The 14,868-nt window shown below is 48.7% G+C and overlaps 1 protein-coding gene across 4 annotated transcripts in view; it reads left to right on the top strand.

The window, feature by feature from the left end:
• scube1 (signal peptide, CUB domain, EGF-like 1) overlaps positions 1 to 14,532 on the top strand; it is a 52,843-nt gene extending 38,311 nt beyond the window's left edge. For 2 of the 4 annotated variants that reach the window (XM_011613123.2, XM_003972614.3), the window contains 16 exons: positions 890 to 1,006; positions 5,688 to 5,810; positions 6,377 to 6,493; positions 6,594 to 6,716; positions 6,796 to 6,915; positions 7,039 to 7,128; positions 7,455 to 7,571; positions 8,481 to 8,639; positions 8,722 to 8,925; positions 8,992 to 9,153; positions 9,554 to 9,721; positions 9,873 to 10,034; positions 10,135 to 10,332; positions 10,649 to 10,801; positions 10,984 to 11,063; positions 11,145 to 14,532. In XM_011613123.2, coding sequence (XP_011611425.1) covers positions 890 to 1,006; positions 5,688 to 5,810; positions 6,377 to 6,493; positions 6,594 to 6,716; positions 6,796 to 6,915; positions 7,039 to 7,128; positions 7,455 to 7,571; positions 8,481 to 8,639; positions 8,722 to 8,925; positions 8,992 to 9,153; positions 9,554 to 9,721; positions 9,873 to 10,034; positions 10,135 to 10,332; positions 10,649 to 10,801; positions 10,984 to 11,063; positions 11,145 to 11,297 — 2,246 coding nt within the window. In that variant the 3' untranslated portion in view covers positions 11,298 to 14,532. Of the gene's footprint in view, positions 1 to 889; positions 1,007 to 5,687; positions 5,811 to 6,376; positions 6,494 to 6,593; positions 6,717 to 6,795; positions 6,916 to 7,038; positions 7,129 to 7,451; positions 7,572 to 8,480; positions 8,640 to 8,721; positions 8,926 to 8,991; positions 9,154 to 9,553; positions 9,722 to 9,872; positions 10,035 to 10,134; positions 10,333 to 10,648; positions 10,802 to 10,983; positions 11,064 to 11,144 lie in introns of all 4 variants that reach the window. The other 2 variants (XM_011613122.2, XM_011613124.2) reach the window with 1 other exon arrangement.
• The last annotated feature ends 336 nt before the right edge of the window (positions 14,533 to 14,868 follow it).

Here is a 14,868-nt window from a genome sequence, read left to right as displayed (position 1 = left end):
TGTGTCCCATCCTGGCGGTGGGTGAAAACCCAGCCAGGCAAAGGCTACAACCCGGGATCCTTCTTCGAACTTAATTTCCCGCTTCTGTGTATCCAAGTCAGGGAATTTCAATGAAATGGCTGGAAGCTTAAAATGGAATTTGGGTTGTCTTTCTCTCATCACAATACAACAGAATGCAGGACTTTAATTTGGAGGGAATTAGTGCAAAAACCCTTCAAAAGCAAACACGTCCCAAAGTGAAGCTTCCTTGTCATGAGCCCTTCTAGCGGATCCTTTTCACAAACATTAGTCAACATCAAATTTCAGCTTCCTCAGCGGTTCTCCGGGACCATTGGGAACGTGTGTGCTGAGTTCTGCTAAAGCAACAGTGTCCAGGCCAGTTTGCTAGCGTTACCCTGAGCTGCTGTTTGTTTTGGGATCAGCTCCGTCAATATCCAGAAGTGGGTGCAAATGTTATCTCCGCGACATACAAGGACATTTTTCTGAAGTCAAATATACACGACGGGTTTGCCAAGTGTGTTCTAGACTTACAACACTCGAGCCCTCGCTAACCTTATTTTTCTATCTACTTAACTTGATGCTAACTTTTTTCATCCAGGATAACGAGATTCTTGATTTCATACCCAGAAACAGGACAGACCTTTGGGCTCAAGCGCTCTTCCTCGTTCGTCTCATGGTTTGGTGGATTGTGTTGTAATAAGGGTCCTGACTGTTTTGGGCAGTGCGTGCTTCAGGTGTATGAGCCGGTCCCTCCTCCTGTCACACTGTGCATGAAGCTCATCCAACATCATCTTCAGTGTTTCTGTCCTTGTTCGTGCTCCAGCAGCAGGAGGGCAGGCGTTAATATCAGCCTCTACTCTTCTCTGTTTGTCTCTGTCCTTCTGTGCAGAGACCTGCGCTGTTAACAACGGTGGCTGCGACAGGACATGTAAGGACACGGCCACAGGGGTCCGATGCAGCTGCCCTGTGGGCTTCACCCTTCAGCCTGATGGCAAAACTTGCAAAGGTCAGTAAGTCTCTCAACGTGAAGATGGACGAGAGGAACTCAAACCGTAGCGTCAGAATCAAATGTGGCTGCGCTTCATGTGAGCACCTGAGTCCACCACTGCCGGTGTCTGTGATCTGCTGCCAAATCCGCTCTCTGCTTCACTTTCAGTTGCACAAGCTGCCAGTGCCGCTGCTGCTGCCACTGCGTGCTCTGTTGATCTAACTCCAGAGCAAGTCTCCGCTTCCCCAACAGCCCACAGGTGACGTCAATGACGGTGGTCTGTGGCGACGGCTTAATTGTCCCAACCATACGATTGTAGTCCTCCAGCTGTCCTCTAAACAAACAGTCCCAATGACTTTGGCGTCACTGTGGCCCTTGATTGTAATGTAATTACACGTAAAGGGTAAAAACAGTCTATACACATGCTGTGTGGACGATATCAGGACATGCTGTCCAAACTTCATTGGTACCTGGCTTTTTGTGAATGTACACAATGAGACTGCAAGAACCTGCACAAAGACAGTAGCACTCATTCCAGCTGCTCCATGTAAATGGGGCTGCAGAGAAAGGTCAGCAAACGTGCCGGGGAGGCAGTGGAAGAGGTCTGAAGTGGCTCTTGTGCTGTTCTGTTCCCCAACCATCTGATGAGGTATCTCACACCGGTAGGAGTTTTATCGGAGCTGGATCGGGGAGCAACACTGAAAACCAACATCTGTGCTCCTCCTGCACATGCGCCAGCCTGTAAAACCTCAAAAGACTACTTCAGCAGGCTGGCAGCTTGATTTCCAGCCAGCCTTTTTCTACGTATTTCTGTTTGATTCCTCGATGTGGTCCTGTCGGGGAACTGTGAGCCCTAACGGGAACAAGACCTGCTTCAAAGCTTTTGATGGACCATATGTGTCCTGAGTTAGGCTGTCGAGATTTGAACAGGTCAGCCTGGGGAGGCAACCGAAGTTTGTGTGTTTTGAAGGAGCAGCCCAGCCCAAGGGTTGAGCTGCTCCCCAACTGATGGTGTTGTTGGAGATCTTCCTTACTCATGCCCCCCTCACACCTGCCCCTCTCCCGCCTGCCTCTTTTTTCGGGACTAGCATAGGACGCTCTAATGCTCTAGATCTACTTGGGCCCACATTGCAGGATGTGTGTGGAGAGTGATGCCAGGTGATGGGACCCTTTGGTTTTGGAGACACTGCAAAGAAGCAGTTTTACAATCAGGGAGGCCCTGAAGTCCCCTTTAAGGCTGCTGACATGGACCTGCTGCTTTGGTGCTATGCTGTAGGTGAGTCCCACCCACCTGCAGAGGTAGCAGCTGACCCTCATCTCCATGGCTTCCACTCTTGATACGCTTACCTCATACGTCAGAGGAGGCCATCAGGGTAAGGTACCATCTTGGTGTGTCCAGACTTTCTGATCTCCTGGGATGATCAGAGACACATGACCTTGGTTAAGAACAGGAGCTGCTGTTGCAGCAGACTGCAGGTCCTACATGTCCACAGCATGAAATCATGGAGGAGAGCTCATCCAGTAGAAAAGAAGAGAGGTGTTTCTCTACTGCTGTGTCTGACCTCCACAGTTCAGACCTCAACAAAATGAGTCAGGCTGTTTGAGAATGTGGCAGGTAGGTGTGTGAATGTGTGGAGCCGAAGCTGTCTCAGACCTGACATGGGCAAACGTTGAGATGTTTGAACAGTGAGGCCCCTGCTGGCCAGCAGCTCTCTCGTCCTCCCTCTACCTCTCTCTCTCCCTCCCTCAGAAGGAGAAGTGTGCTTCTTCTAGAAGCCTCATGGACTATCAATGAATCCCACAGATAGATGTAAGAAGGGATGTAGGGAGATCCAGCTGTGGTCTAACATGGAGTGCATCGGTCTGGTGTCGCATCCCTGCCTCCACAGGTGATTTGTGAGCCTGACAGAACCCAACATTTGACAGTTGTGGAAAGATCAGAGTAGCTTCTCTTTTTCATTGTTGAGAGGGGAAGATGGATAGGAGTGTATTCCAGCTGTGCCCCACCCACATAATGTGGCTGTGCTTCAGGCCCCAGGCTCCACAGGTCCTGGGACCAGGACCAGCGGTGAGGAAAACTGTACACAGATCAGACCCACCATAACAACCTTCAGAGGGTCAGAGGTTAAAAAAGCCAGAGCTCAGCATCGTGTGTGTGTGTGTGTGTGTGTGTGTGTGTGTGTGTGTGTGTGTGAGTGTGTGTGTGTGAGAGAGAGAGAGAGAGAGAGAGAGAGAGAGGAATGCAGGCCAGTGGGGACGTGTCTTTAGTACTAGGACGTTACAACAGCCATATACTCATGGACGGACGGACGGACGGACGGACGGACAGAGAGACAGACAGAGGGACACATTAGCAACCTGCTAGTTCCATGCTCCACACACACAGACTAAATGTGGCTCATGAGCCTGAGAACGTCCACAGATCTACATCCTCTCATGTCCACCTTCTAATCACACAAATGGACACTGTCTGTCCTCCTCTGAGACAGCTGTCACAGAGATGCTTCGCTGAGTTAGCATGGTTGCCACTCTCTCTCTCTCTCTCTCTCTCTCTCTCTCTCTCTCTCTCTCTCTCTCACACACACACACACACACACACACACACACATGCACAAACACACACTGAACATCTGGAGCTGTTGATTATTGCAATGATATGCAGAAATGTGTCCTGGCAATGACTGACGCCCACCAGTGTCCACCAGTGTATACTAATTATATGTTGTTTGATGTTGCTTCATATGAGACATGTTTAGTTATTACAGCAGTATTGTTGTAATAAAGACAGCAAATAGCATTGTGGGGGTCATTCCTCATGGACCCAGAACCTGAACATGGAACCTTTTCAGAACAATTTCATCTGGGCCACCTGTCCTGCGATATCGTTACTTTTACCGACGTTCCACATGCTTCAGCACCACCTGTGACTGTACCACGTCATAATGGTGTTCCAGTTTAGAGCTGATTTTGGTGGTGGAAGGGATCTGTGGGGGTCATCAGATTCCCCTTTAGGCCTGATCTGATGATCCATCACCACAGTGATGACAGTTGCCCAGATACACAGCTCGGGCTCTTTTATTGTTCCATCCAATCTCTGGCTCACATGCGTCCCAGAGTTTTTGTTATGAAACAGAAGGAAAAGTGCTGGGGTCTTTTAAGACCCGCTCAAATACACGTTCCATCCTGGCCTGATATCTGTCCTCCCCACTGACAGCGCCAATGAAAACCAGTGCTCCCCATGAAAAATGACTCCTGACTCTCTGTCCTTACTTATTTATAGAGGGTCAGATTTCTGCACATGTGTTACATTTAATTGCTTTTTACTGCAAATATTTGGGAAAACTGTATTGAGCAGAAGTGCCTAGTTTCCGTGAGCGGCACATTCTTCCGATGGGGATGAGCTGACAGAAGGATCATGTTGTTACAACTGTCACCTGAATTAACAGCCTGTCAGGGCAGAGCAGCACGGCCTCACAGCCATGAGTGGTTTAAACTGATCAGCTGTTCCATCAACTGAATCAGGCAAAAGAGCAACAGCATGTGCAGCAGTAGAAGTAGAAGCAGTAGAAGTAGCAGCTATAGTAGCAGCAGTTGTGGCATTATTATTGTTAGGAGTAGTAGTAGTAGCAGTAGTAGTAGTAGTAGCAGCAGCAGCAGCAGCAGTAGTAGTAACAGTAGTAGCAGCAGTTGTGGCATTATTATTGGTAGGAGTAGTAGTAGCAGCAGTTGTTGCATTAGTATTGGTAGAAGTAGTAGTCGTAGCAGTAGTAGTAGTAGTAGTAGTAGTAGTAGCAGCAGCAGCAGTAGTAGTAGCTGCAGCAGCAGTTGTAGCATTTGTATTGGTAGTAGTAGTAGTAGCAGCATCAGCAGCAGTAGCAGCAAGAGTAGCAGTAGTAGCAGCAGTTGTAGCATTAGTATTGGTAGTAGTAGTAGCAGCAGCAATAGCAGCAGCAGCAGTAGCTGTAGCAGCAGTAGTAGAAGCAGCAGTAGCAGCAGCAATAGTAGCAGCAGCAGTAGCAGCAACAGCAGCAGCAGCAGCAGTAGCAGCAGCAGCAGTAGTAGAAGCAGCAGTAGCAGCAGCAGTAGCAGCAACAGCAGCAGCAGCAGTAGAAGTAGCAACAGTAGTAGCAGCAGTAGCAGCAGCAGTGGTAGTAACAGTAGTAGCAGCAGTTGTAGCATTATTATTGGTAGGAGTAGTAGTAGCAGCAGCAGCAGTAGTAGTAATAGTAGCAGCAGCAGCAGCAGCAGTAGTAGTAGTAGTAGTAGTAGTAGCAGCAGCAGTAGCTGTAGCAGCAGTAGTAGTAGAAGCAGTAGTAGAAGCAGCAGCAGCTGTAGCAGCAGCAGTAGCAGCAGCAGCAGCTGTAGCAGCAGCAGTAGCAGCAGCAGTAGCAGCAACAGCAGCAGCAGCAGTAGAAGTAGCAACAGTAGTAGCAGCAGTAGCAGCAGCAGTGGTAGTAACAGTAGTAGCAGCAGTTGTAGCATTATTATTGGTAGGAGTAGTAGTAGCAGCAGCAGCAGTAGTAGTAGTAGCAGCAGCAGTTGTAGCATTAGTATTGGTAGTAGTAGTGGTAGCAGCAGCAGTAGCAGCAGCAGGAGTAGCAGGCACGATTGTTGGCTTACTAAAGCTCTTGTTCATGTTGGACAGGCTTGAAGATTCACCTGAGGTGTTGCTGACCTTCTCTTTGCCTGTGTCCTCCAGACATTGATGAATGCCTGGAGAACAACGGGGGTTGTGACCAATTCTGCAGGAACACGGTGGGCTCCTTCGAATGCAGCTGCCAGAAAGGCCACAAACTTCTCACTGATGAAAGGACATGTCAAGGTCAGTGAACAACCCTGTGAGAAGGTCAGAAGGAGGAGGATGGGCTGCGTTTGACCCTGCAGAGACCTTGGAGCTGCTGGAGCAGCTCGGTTCAGTGGGAACTGGAAAGGGACTGACACCTGTGTGTGTGTGTGTGTGTGTGTGTGTGTGTGTGTGTGTGTGTGTGTGTGTGTGTGTGTGCGTATGTGTGTGTGTGTGTGCATGTGTGTGTGTGTGTGTGTGTGTGTGTGTGTGTGAGAGAGAGAGAGAGAGTTGCAGCTCTACCTGCCTATACACACATACACTCCAGCAGCTTCACCTCTTTTGCGACTCTTTCCACAAGACAACAGAACTTTGGCTGATTTAAAACCTGCCCAAATGTTGTTTGAAGTGAAGGTGAAGCTAACGGTTAGCTGACGGTTAGCTGACAGTTAGCATCACCGCTACTCTCAGTCAGTCACTGCCTTCAGAACGCTAAGGGGGCTGACCTTTGCACCCGGACACACCCAGTGTTGCTCCAGTGGGTAGCATTTCTATGCGATGGAGCTTCGTTCTTCCTGAACGTGTCCATATGTGCTGCCCTGCAGATATCGATGAGTGCTCCTTTGAGAGGACGTGCGACCACACGTGTGTCAACTACCCCGGCAGCTTCCAGTGCCTGTGCAAGAAAGGCTACATCCTGTATGGCCTGACTCACTGCGGAGGTGAGCAGAGCGGCGCAAGAGAAGGAGGCGGCTTCATGCGTGGCTGTGGTGGGGCTGGGCCACATGGAGGTGTGTAATGCTGTGTGTGTTTGTGTCTCAGATGTTGACGAGTGCAGCATCAATAATGGGAGCTGCGAGCACGCTTGTGTAAACACTCAGGGCAGCTATGAGTGTGTGTGTCCTGCTGCACAGAAACTGCACTGGAACAAAAAGGACTGTGTTGGTAAGCAGCAGCAGCAGCTGTGTGTGTGTGTGTTTGTCTGGGCCGTTGCCATGGTGAATTAACGGATTGTGCTCTTCAGAGGTGGTGAAGTGTCAGTCTGATGGGAAGCCAGCACCTCGAGCCCAGCTGACCTGCACCAAGAGTGGAGGAGCAGAGGTCTGCTCACTCTCCTGCCCCTCCAATGCCCTCTTCCTGGCAGGTGTGTGTGTCTCATGTCTCCCTGTCCTTTGTCAAGGTCCAAGCTCTGTGCCTTTGCTTTGTAAATGACTCCTCTTCCTATAAGCAGCAGGATTTGAAAGGCCTCTTCTCCTGTGTTTCTCAGAGTCAGAGAACAGTTATACTCTGAGCTGTGGTGTGCCGCTCCATCCTGGGAAAACCCCTCAGAAGAGGAACGCCACCACCTCCTGCGCAGGTGAAGTAGCACAATTAGTTTGCAGGCTAAAGTTTACTGAGTTGACTGAGGCTGTCAGCTCTGAGAGGCAGCTCCTCCAGCTCCTCCAACTTCATCTTCAAGTTCATCAAACACCAGTGGCCTTGGCTTCCTGTCCTCCATACTTCTCCATAGTCTGCTGTGGCTCCAGCAGCTAGTCTTGTTGTTGTTGTTGTTGAGGTGGTTGAGGTGTAGATCCTGACAGTTGGACCCAACCACCAATCCGGTGGTTAGTGGATGAGCTCCACCCTCCCATGGTTCCCCTGTCAGGAATAACGTGCGCTGTTTGCTGCTGTGCACTGAAGCAGACACACTGGCTCCGCCCATCAAGCAGAAGGCCAAGTTTAAGATCAAGGATGCTAAATGTCACCTGAGGCCCCGGAACAAGGACAGAAACAAGGACTCATCCGGGCAAAACCAGCAAGGTAGGTAGTTGTCCATCCATCCATCCATCCATCCATCCATCCATCCATCCATCCATCCATCCATCCAGCCATCCAGCCATCCATCCCTCCCTCCACCATCCATCCATCCATCTGTCTGTCTGTCCCTCCGTCCGTCCGTCCCTCCCTCCACATCCATCCATCCATCCATCCATCCATCCATCCATCCATCCATCCATCCATCCATCCATCCATCATCCCTCCATCATCATCTATCCATCATCCATCCCTCCATCCATCCATCCACCCATTCATAATCTAACCCTCCATCCATCCATCATCCATCCATCCATCCATTCATAATCTATCCCTCCATCCATCATCCATCCATCCATCATCCATCAATCCATCTATCTATCCATCCATCCATCATCTATCCCTCCATCCATCATCCATTCATCAATCCATTCATCCATCCATCCATCCATCCATCCATCCATCCATCCATCCATTCATCAATCCACCCATCATCCCTCCATCCATCATCCTATCATCCATTCATCCTATCATCCATTCATCCCTCCCTCCATCCATCCATCCATTCATAATCTAGCCCTCCATCCATCATCCACCCATCCATCCATCAACCCACCGATCATCCATCACCCTCCATCCATCATCCTATCATCCATCATCCATCATCCCTCCCCCATCCATCCATCCATCCATCCATCCATCCATCCATCCATCCATCCATCCATCCATCCATCCATCCATCCATCCTAACCCTATTAGAGGACAGGCAGGTCTTTATGTCCTCTCAGCCACGTCCAGCATGAGGATGTCAGGGTGCAGTGAACCCACAGTGAGGTCCGTCCGTCTCCTGTGGTTGACATTGAGACAGCTTTCTCATATTCACTTGTCCGCCGTCTGCTCTCGCGCCCCCTGCAGGAGCTCACTTCCCCTGCACTGATGACTGCCAGGTCACCTTCGTCAACCTCAAATGTGACTCTTCAAAGAAACGCAGAAGAGGACGAAAGTCTCCCACCAAAGAGGTGTCCCACATTACTGCTGAATTTGAAGTGGAGATGAAGGAAGAAGAAACATCAGGTGCGCTTCTCTCCTTGGACTTTCATCATTTAAAGAGCAAAGCCAGACCAAATGTGTCCTTTGTCCTTTTCCTGCTGCTCAGACTCCTGTAATGTGGACTGTGTACGAGAGAAGCTGAAGCAGAAGCTGCAGGGCGCCATGCGCACCCTCAGGAAGTCCATCAACAAGCAGCAGTTTTACATCCAGTTCTCTGGGACAGAATATGAGGTAGCTCAGAAACCGTCCAAGGGTCCAGAAGGTGTCGAGGCCTGCAGCACAGGACAGGTCCTTCAAGATGGAAAGTGTGGTATGTGTGCAGATGAATGAGGATACCAGTGGCCTTTCAGGGGTTGACCTGTGTTGTCTCCCTCAGTGAGCTGTAGTGTGGGGACATTCTACAGTGGGGAGCAGGAGCAGTGTATCCAGTGTCCTCCTGGTACCTACCAGGACACTGTAGGGCAGCTGTCCTGTGAACCCTGTCCCAGCTCAGAAGGACAGGGCATCACCGGAGCGAAGAACGTGTCTCAGTGTGGAGGTAACGCGCATCCCATCATCATTTTAAACAGCAGCTCTATGTCCTCCATCCTCCACCACCAGACCCCAACCGTTTTGACCTTGACCGTTCTCATCCTTCCATGGAAATGAGGGTAACTTTAAATAAACAAACCTGCTCCAGACTTTCATCCACCGTGGCACGTGTGCAGAACATGACACAAGCCCATCGTGTCCACATGACGGTGGCGATTTATTTCAAATATGCAGCTTTGACGCCACCTGGCGGCCATTTATACAAACTGAGATCACAGCGCATATTTAGGGCCTGTGGTTGTAACAACGTGATATAACGTTATTATCATGGTATACCACTTTTATTCAACCCTCAGAATGGATGATTGTTAATAGTAAACAGTGTTCCTTTCTTCTGTCCTCCTCAGGCCAGTGTCCAGCAGGTCACTTCTCTGTTGATGGCTTCCGTCCATGCCGCCTCTGTCCACTGGGATTGTACCAACCGGAGCCTGGACGGGTCCTGTGCTTCTCCTGTGGGGGAGGACTCATGACCAAGTATGAAGGCTCAGTCTCTTTCCGGGACTGCGAGGCCAAAGGTAAGTGCATTTAACCCCGGACTGATCTGGGACAGACACCACTGAACTGGGACACGTCCAGTCTTTTGGTGCTTGGCACAAACGAGGTTCAGCAGCAGTGGCGAGAAGGTTCTATTCTAAGTGTAACTAGCCTCTTCCTCTTCCTCCTCAGTCCACTGCGCCCCTGGACATTACTACAACTCCAGCACCCACCGCTGCATCCGGTGTCCAGCAGGAACCTACCAGTCTGAGTTTGGGCAGAACTACTGCATCACCTGTCCAGGGAACACCACCACAGACTTTGACGGAGCCACCAATGTGTCCCACTGCAAAAGTAACTCCCCCAATCAGTCCCCTCATGTTTTGTGTGGGGGAACATCTTCAGGCTTTGCGGGTGCTGTTGAAGTTTTAACGGTAGGTGTTTCGCCCCCCAGACCAGCTGTGTGGAGGGGAGCTGGGGGAGTACACTGGCTACATTGAGTCCCCCAACTACCCTGGAGATTACCCGTCCAACGTGGACTGTGTGTGGACCATCAACCCACCACACAAAAGACGGATTCTCATAGTGGTTCCGGAGATCTTCCTCCCCATCGAGGACGAGTGTGGTGATGTCCTGGTGATGAGGAAGAGCGGTATAATGTTGTCTTTTATACCTCATTTAGTCAGATTTCAGCCGGTTCTTAGTGGGAGTTGAGTTTCTGGATCTTTGCTCCAGTCTTCTTCCCCCAATTGTCGATCTGTGTTCCCACATTTCAGCTCCAGAACCATCAGCGCCTCTGATACTGTGTCGGTTTGCTGGGTCGCCACCCGAGTGGTGGCATATTTAAAGTATTTAGAAGGTCAACAGTTCAAATGTGGTGCAGAAACTGCCTGGTTGCCAGGACAACATGGCTCCCAGTTCCTCCGGGACTGGTGGACATCCAGGTCTAAATGCTTGTCTTCCCTCAGCTCTTCCCACCTCCATCACTACATACGAGACATGTCAGACTTACGAGCGACCCATCGCCTTTACCTCGCGCTCCCGCAAGCTGTGGATCCAGTTCAAGTCCAACGAGGGCAACAGCGGCAAAGGCTTCCAGGTTCCATATGTCACATATGACGGTGGGTCACCTGAGTGGCCGTGCACCTGCCAAAGATCACCTTTCATTATCTTTGTGAAGGCCAGAAGCTGCACCTCAGCAGTCTCAGCACACTAACGTGTCTCAACCCCACGCTTCTACAGCGGTTTCCTGGTCCGCCTGTGATCTGCTGCCTTTATAATGTGAATCTTTCCTGTCCTCCAGAGGACTACCAGCAGCTGATAGAGGACATAGTGAGGGACGGCAGGCTGTACGCCTCTGAGAACCACCAGGAGATCCTGAAGGTTTGGAAACCGCAGTGTCACAGCCCTGATCCTTTCTGTCGGCAGCTCATGTGACCTTTTGACCTTCTGGCTTTTCTCCAGGACAAGAAGCTGATAAAAGCCCTGTTTGATGTCCTTGCACACCCTCAGAACTACTTCAAGTACACAGCACAAGAGTCCAAAGAGATGTTTCCTCGCTCCTTCATCAAGCTGCTGCGCTCCAAAGTCACCAGGTTCCTGCGGCCTTACAAATAGGCCATCTTCTCGGCTCTGTCCCGTCACAGACCCCCCTCCTGTTACCTAGCCCCCCGTCACTGTCCGCTCTGTTCACCGTAAACACCTCTCGCCTCTTACTTCTGTCACATGATGCCTTCCCTCACCTTTGACCCCTCTGGCTAACACCCCTCAAGGGTTGCTCGATGTGTGTGGGTGAAGGTGGTTGTTGTTATAACACATGCTAACGGACTGTAATTACACTTATTTATTGACTCCCCTTTTATACCAAAGAACAGCAGCATCACACTTTTGCAGCTCATTTTGAAGTCAAGCAGCACAGTTGAGATTGATTATTGATTATTGATTTTTGATTGATTCAATTGCACAAGTCCTCTTCTTGTGTCTCTAAAGAAAAGCCCAGAACCTTTTCACACATTTGTAATAACACAATAACTTCTCCTTTAACATTAAAGAGGAACAAAGCTCCCACAAGCACTTGAATGGCCGTGTCTGGGAAAAAGGCCTCATCAACAACTTCCTTCACCTCCTTTTCCTCAACTTGATTTAAGCTTTCGCTTCCTTCAGTTTGGTTTTTTATATACAACATAATGAATTGGACCCTAAGCAGGAGGCAGAGCTGAGAGAAAGACCGAGTGCACTTAACTCCCTCTTTAAACCTATTCCACCTGTCCAGGTGGCGCCGAGTGGGCGGAGCTTCAGTGGTTTATTGGGGCCCAGCCAAGGATCCAATGGGATGAAATAGAGTTTAGCTACATATAAAACTGGGAGGAACTACCTGCAAGTATGAGAATGTGTTTGAGAGAGATGTGTGTGATGTAAGTAATATTTGGAACTTTAATTGCACTTGAATTTTATATTTTAAACTGTAGGAAAAAACTCTGAGTTGAATATTTGTGACCTTTGTGTTGTTTTAAACGGGATCCACTAAAAACGTCCTCTCCTTCTCTGATAGCTCACTCCCTCACTCCCTCACTCCCTCCCTCCCTCACTCACTCACTCACTCACTCACTCACTCACTCACTCACTCACTCACTCACCAGTGCTCCCAGAGGGGAGATGATGTCACACGTTGCAGTTGGTGTTTTATTGCCCATTCCTGCTTCATCCCTCATCCAGCCAGAGAGAAGAAACAGCGTCCTTCAGAGACGCTACAACCACGTCTGCCTCTCTAATGAAATATCAGCATTTGTCCACATGCGCTAAGTCCACTGTCCAGGGCGGAGGGACGCTTTAATAACCCAGCTAATAACCCAGTTTCTATCCTTCCACTAATATAGACGGAACTCCTGTAACACAGTTCAAAAGTTGGACTTAATGACGGCACAATGTGAGTGGAGCTGAGAGACGATGGTGGCATTACTGGAAAGACTGGAGGGGGACGGACAGATGGTCCAAAAACAGGCCTTCGTGCTGCATCAGCTTCAGCTGGACATCAGCCAACATGATCTCGGTGGAGCAGACGTTCCCTTGGCTTCATTCGCATCTGGTCTGAGTGTTGTTGACCAGGAAGGAATCCCACCTCAAACAAACCTGCACAAACGTGTGGTTTTAGAATGTCCCAGAAATTGGACCCTTGGTCCGATTTGACCACAAAGCTGTGGTTGACCCAAAGGAGATGGAGCATGGTTCAAGCTAGACATCTATTCGGCTACTCAGCAACTAAGTTATTTATTTCAGTATGCTGTGAAAATCTGTGTGCAGAGACCTAAAGAAGCCCACTTCAAATCTGTAGGAACACCTTTCTGAAAAGTTCATGATTCCCGCTCTTTTTATCTGAGCGGGACAGTTGCAGCTGATGATAGTGCGCTAGCTGATGATAGCATGCTATCTGATATGCCTACATATTCCAGCCTCACCTGCTTAATATTTGCCATCCAGCTCAGGGGATGCAGCCAGATGTGGATTTGACCACATCTGGCTGCATCTGCAGGTCACAGCCATGTGACTCACGGCTTTGATGATTTCAAACTTTTCATATCCTGCCGGTTATTAAATGTGCGTTCATCATAGGGTCTGTCCAGAAAGCCGTAATATCAGTCAACCAGAAATGTTGTGAAGGAAGTGTGTGCCTGGCGTTCCACCACAGTTCCAAAAATCTAGTTTTTAAATGAGTCAATTTAATGAATTAATTCTGGATTAGTTTTAGCTTTTGGCATTAGGGTTGTACTATTGAAGACTGAATATATTGTAATTTGTGTATTCTATGTGTATAGTCATGGTACAGTCATTCATGCCAATCTGCACTTGGGGGGCTGAACTGGAAAATACCATATCTGTGGTTACAACAGTTCAAAAGAAATTATAATAAAACAAATGCTGCAGGGTTGGGGTCAGAGTCAGGGTCACATTCAGGGTCAGGATGGGTTTAGGGTCGGGGTCAGTGTTAGGGTTAGAGTTAGGGTTGTCTTTGGGGTTAGGGTCAGGGTTGGGTTGGGATCATTGTTAGAGTTGGGTTTAGGATTAAGGTCAGGGTTAGTGTCAGGGTCAGGGTTAGGGTTAGGGTTAGGGTTAGGGTTAGGGTTAGGGTTAGGGTTAGAGCAGCACTATGAAACAGGCAGCACAGCATGAACTCCTCAAGAATTGGTTATAAGTTTTAATAAAGGAGCAAAACTATTCCCTGTCAAACTAGATATTTCTGCCTCTGGTGGAACATCAGGGTGCTGCTTGTTGTGAAAAAGGGGTTGCAATAAACTGTGAAAGTGCTGAAAATGGAACTGCTATTTTTTTATTGCTCTACACCTTTATTTTCAAAGTGTATTGAAATGAAAATCTGTATTTAGTAGCTGTAACTGGACCAAGCCTGGTGTCTGTCATGCCTCTGGCCAGGTCATAGGTTCTACTGTGGTGCAGAAATGAAGATATCTCCAACCTGATGAGGTCATTGGATCATCAAACAGTACAGCCACATCAAAGCTCCCATCATATTAAAGGTTCTCCACCAATAACTGACACACATCTTTGGTATTTCCTGTTTGAGGTGAGCATTGTTGATGATGATGTTTTCCTGAGAATGTATTCTATTGTTAATGGAATGTGTGTGTGTGTGTGTGAGTGCGTGTGTGTGCACGAGTATTCCGGGTGCCTGAGATAAAAAGAAAAATGGTGTGTGTGAACTTTAGTCCAGTTTGTAGAGGAACTATTGTGTGTTAGTTGTACCCAAAGAGAAAGTGTAACAGTCTTGTGCCATTGTTTTGTCCATGAAACTCCAGTACTGAAGCAGTTCAATAAAAGTAGCAGATGTCAGTCTGTCTTACACCTGTGTGTGTGTGTGTGTGTGTGTGTGTGTGTGTGTGTGTGTGTGTGTGTGTGTGTGTGTTCTCATACTTGATAAATGCCAACATCATTATACTTTCAAAGTTGGGACATTTTGGGGAAAGGAGGACATTTCTGCTTCAAAAGAGTGTTTGGTCATGGTCTGGGTCGAGGTCAAGATTAGGGACATGGTTAGGGTTAGGGGGTTAATTGTGACAGTCAGGGTGTGGGTAAGGAAAATATTATGTCTATGAAAGTCCCCACAAAGATAGGACAAGAATCCCTCCAGGTTAAATTGCTCTTATCTCCCCATGAAACCAGCAGGAAAGACCAGCAC

Source organism: Takifugu rubripes, chromosome 18, assembly GCF_901000725.2.
Source record: "Takifugu rubripes chromosome 18, fTakRub1.2, whole genome shotgun sequence".
Classification (NCBI taxonomy): Eukaryota; Metazoa; Chordata; class Actinopteri; order Tetraodontiformes; family Tetraodontidae; genus Takifugu; species Takifugu rubripes.
The sequence above is the reverse complement of the archived record's forward strand: the minus strand, read 5'-3'. Positions and strand labels throughout refer to the sequence as shown.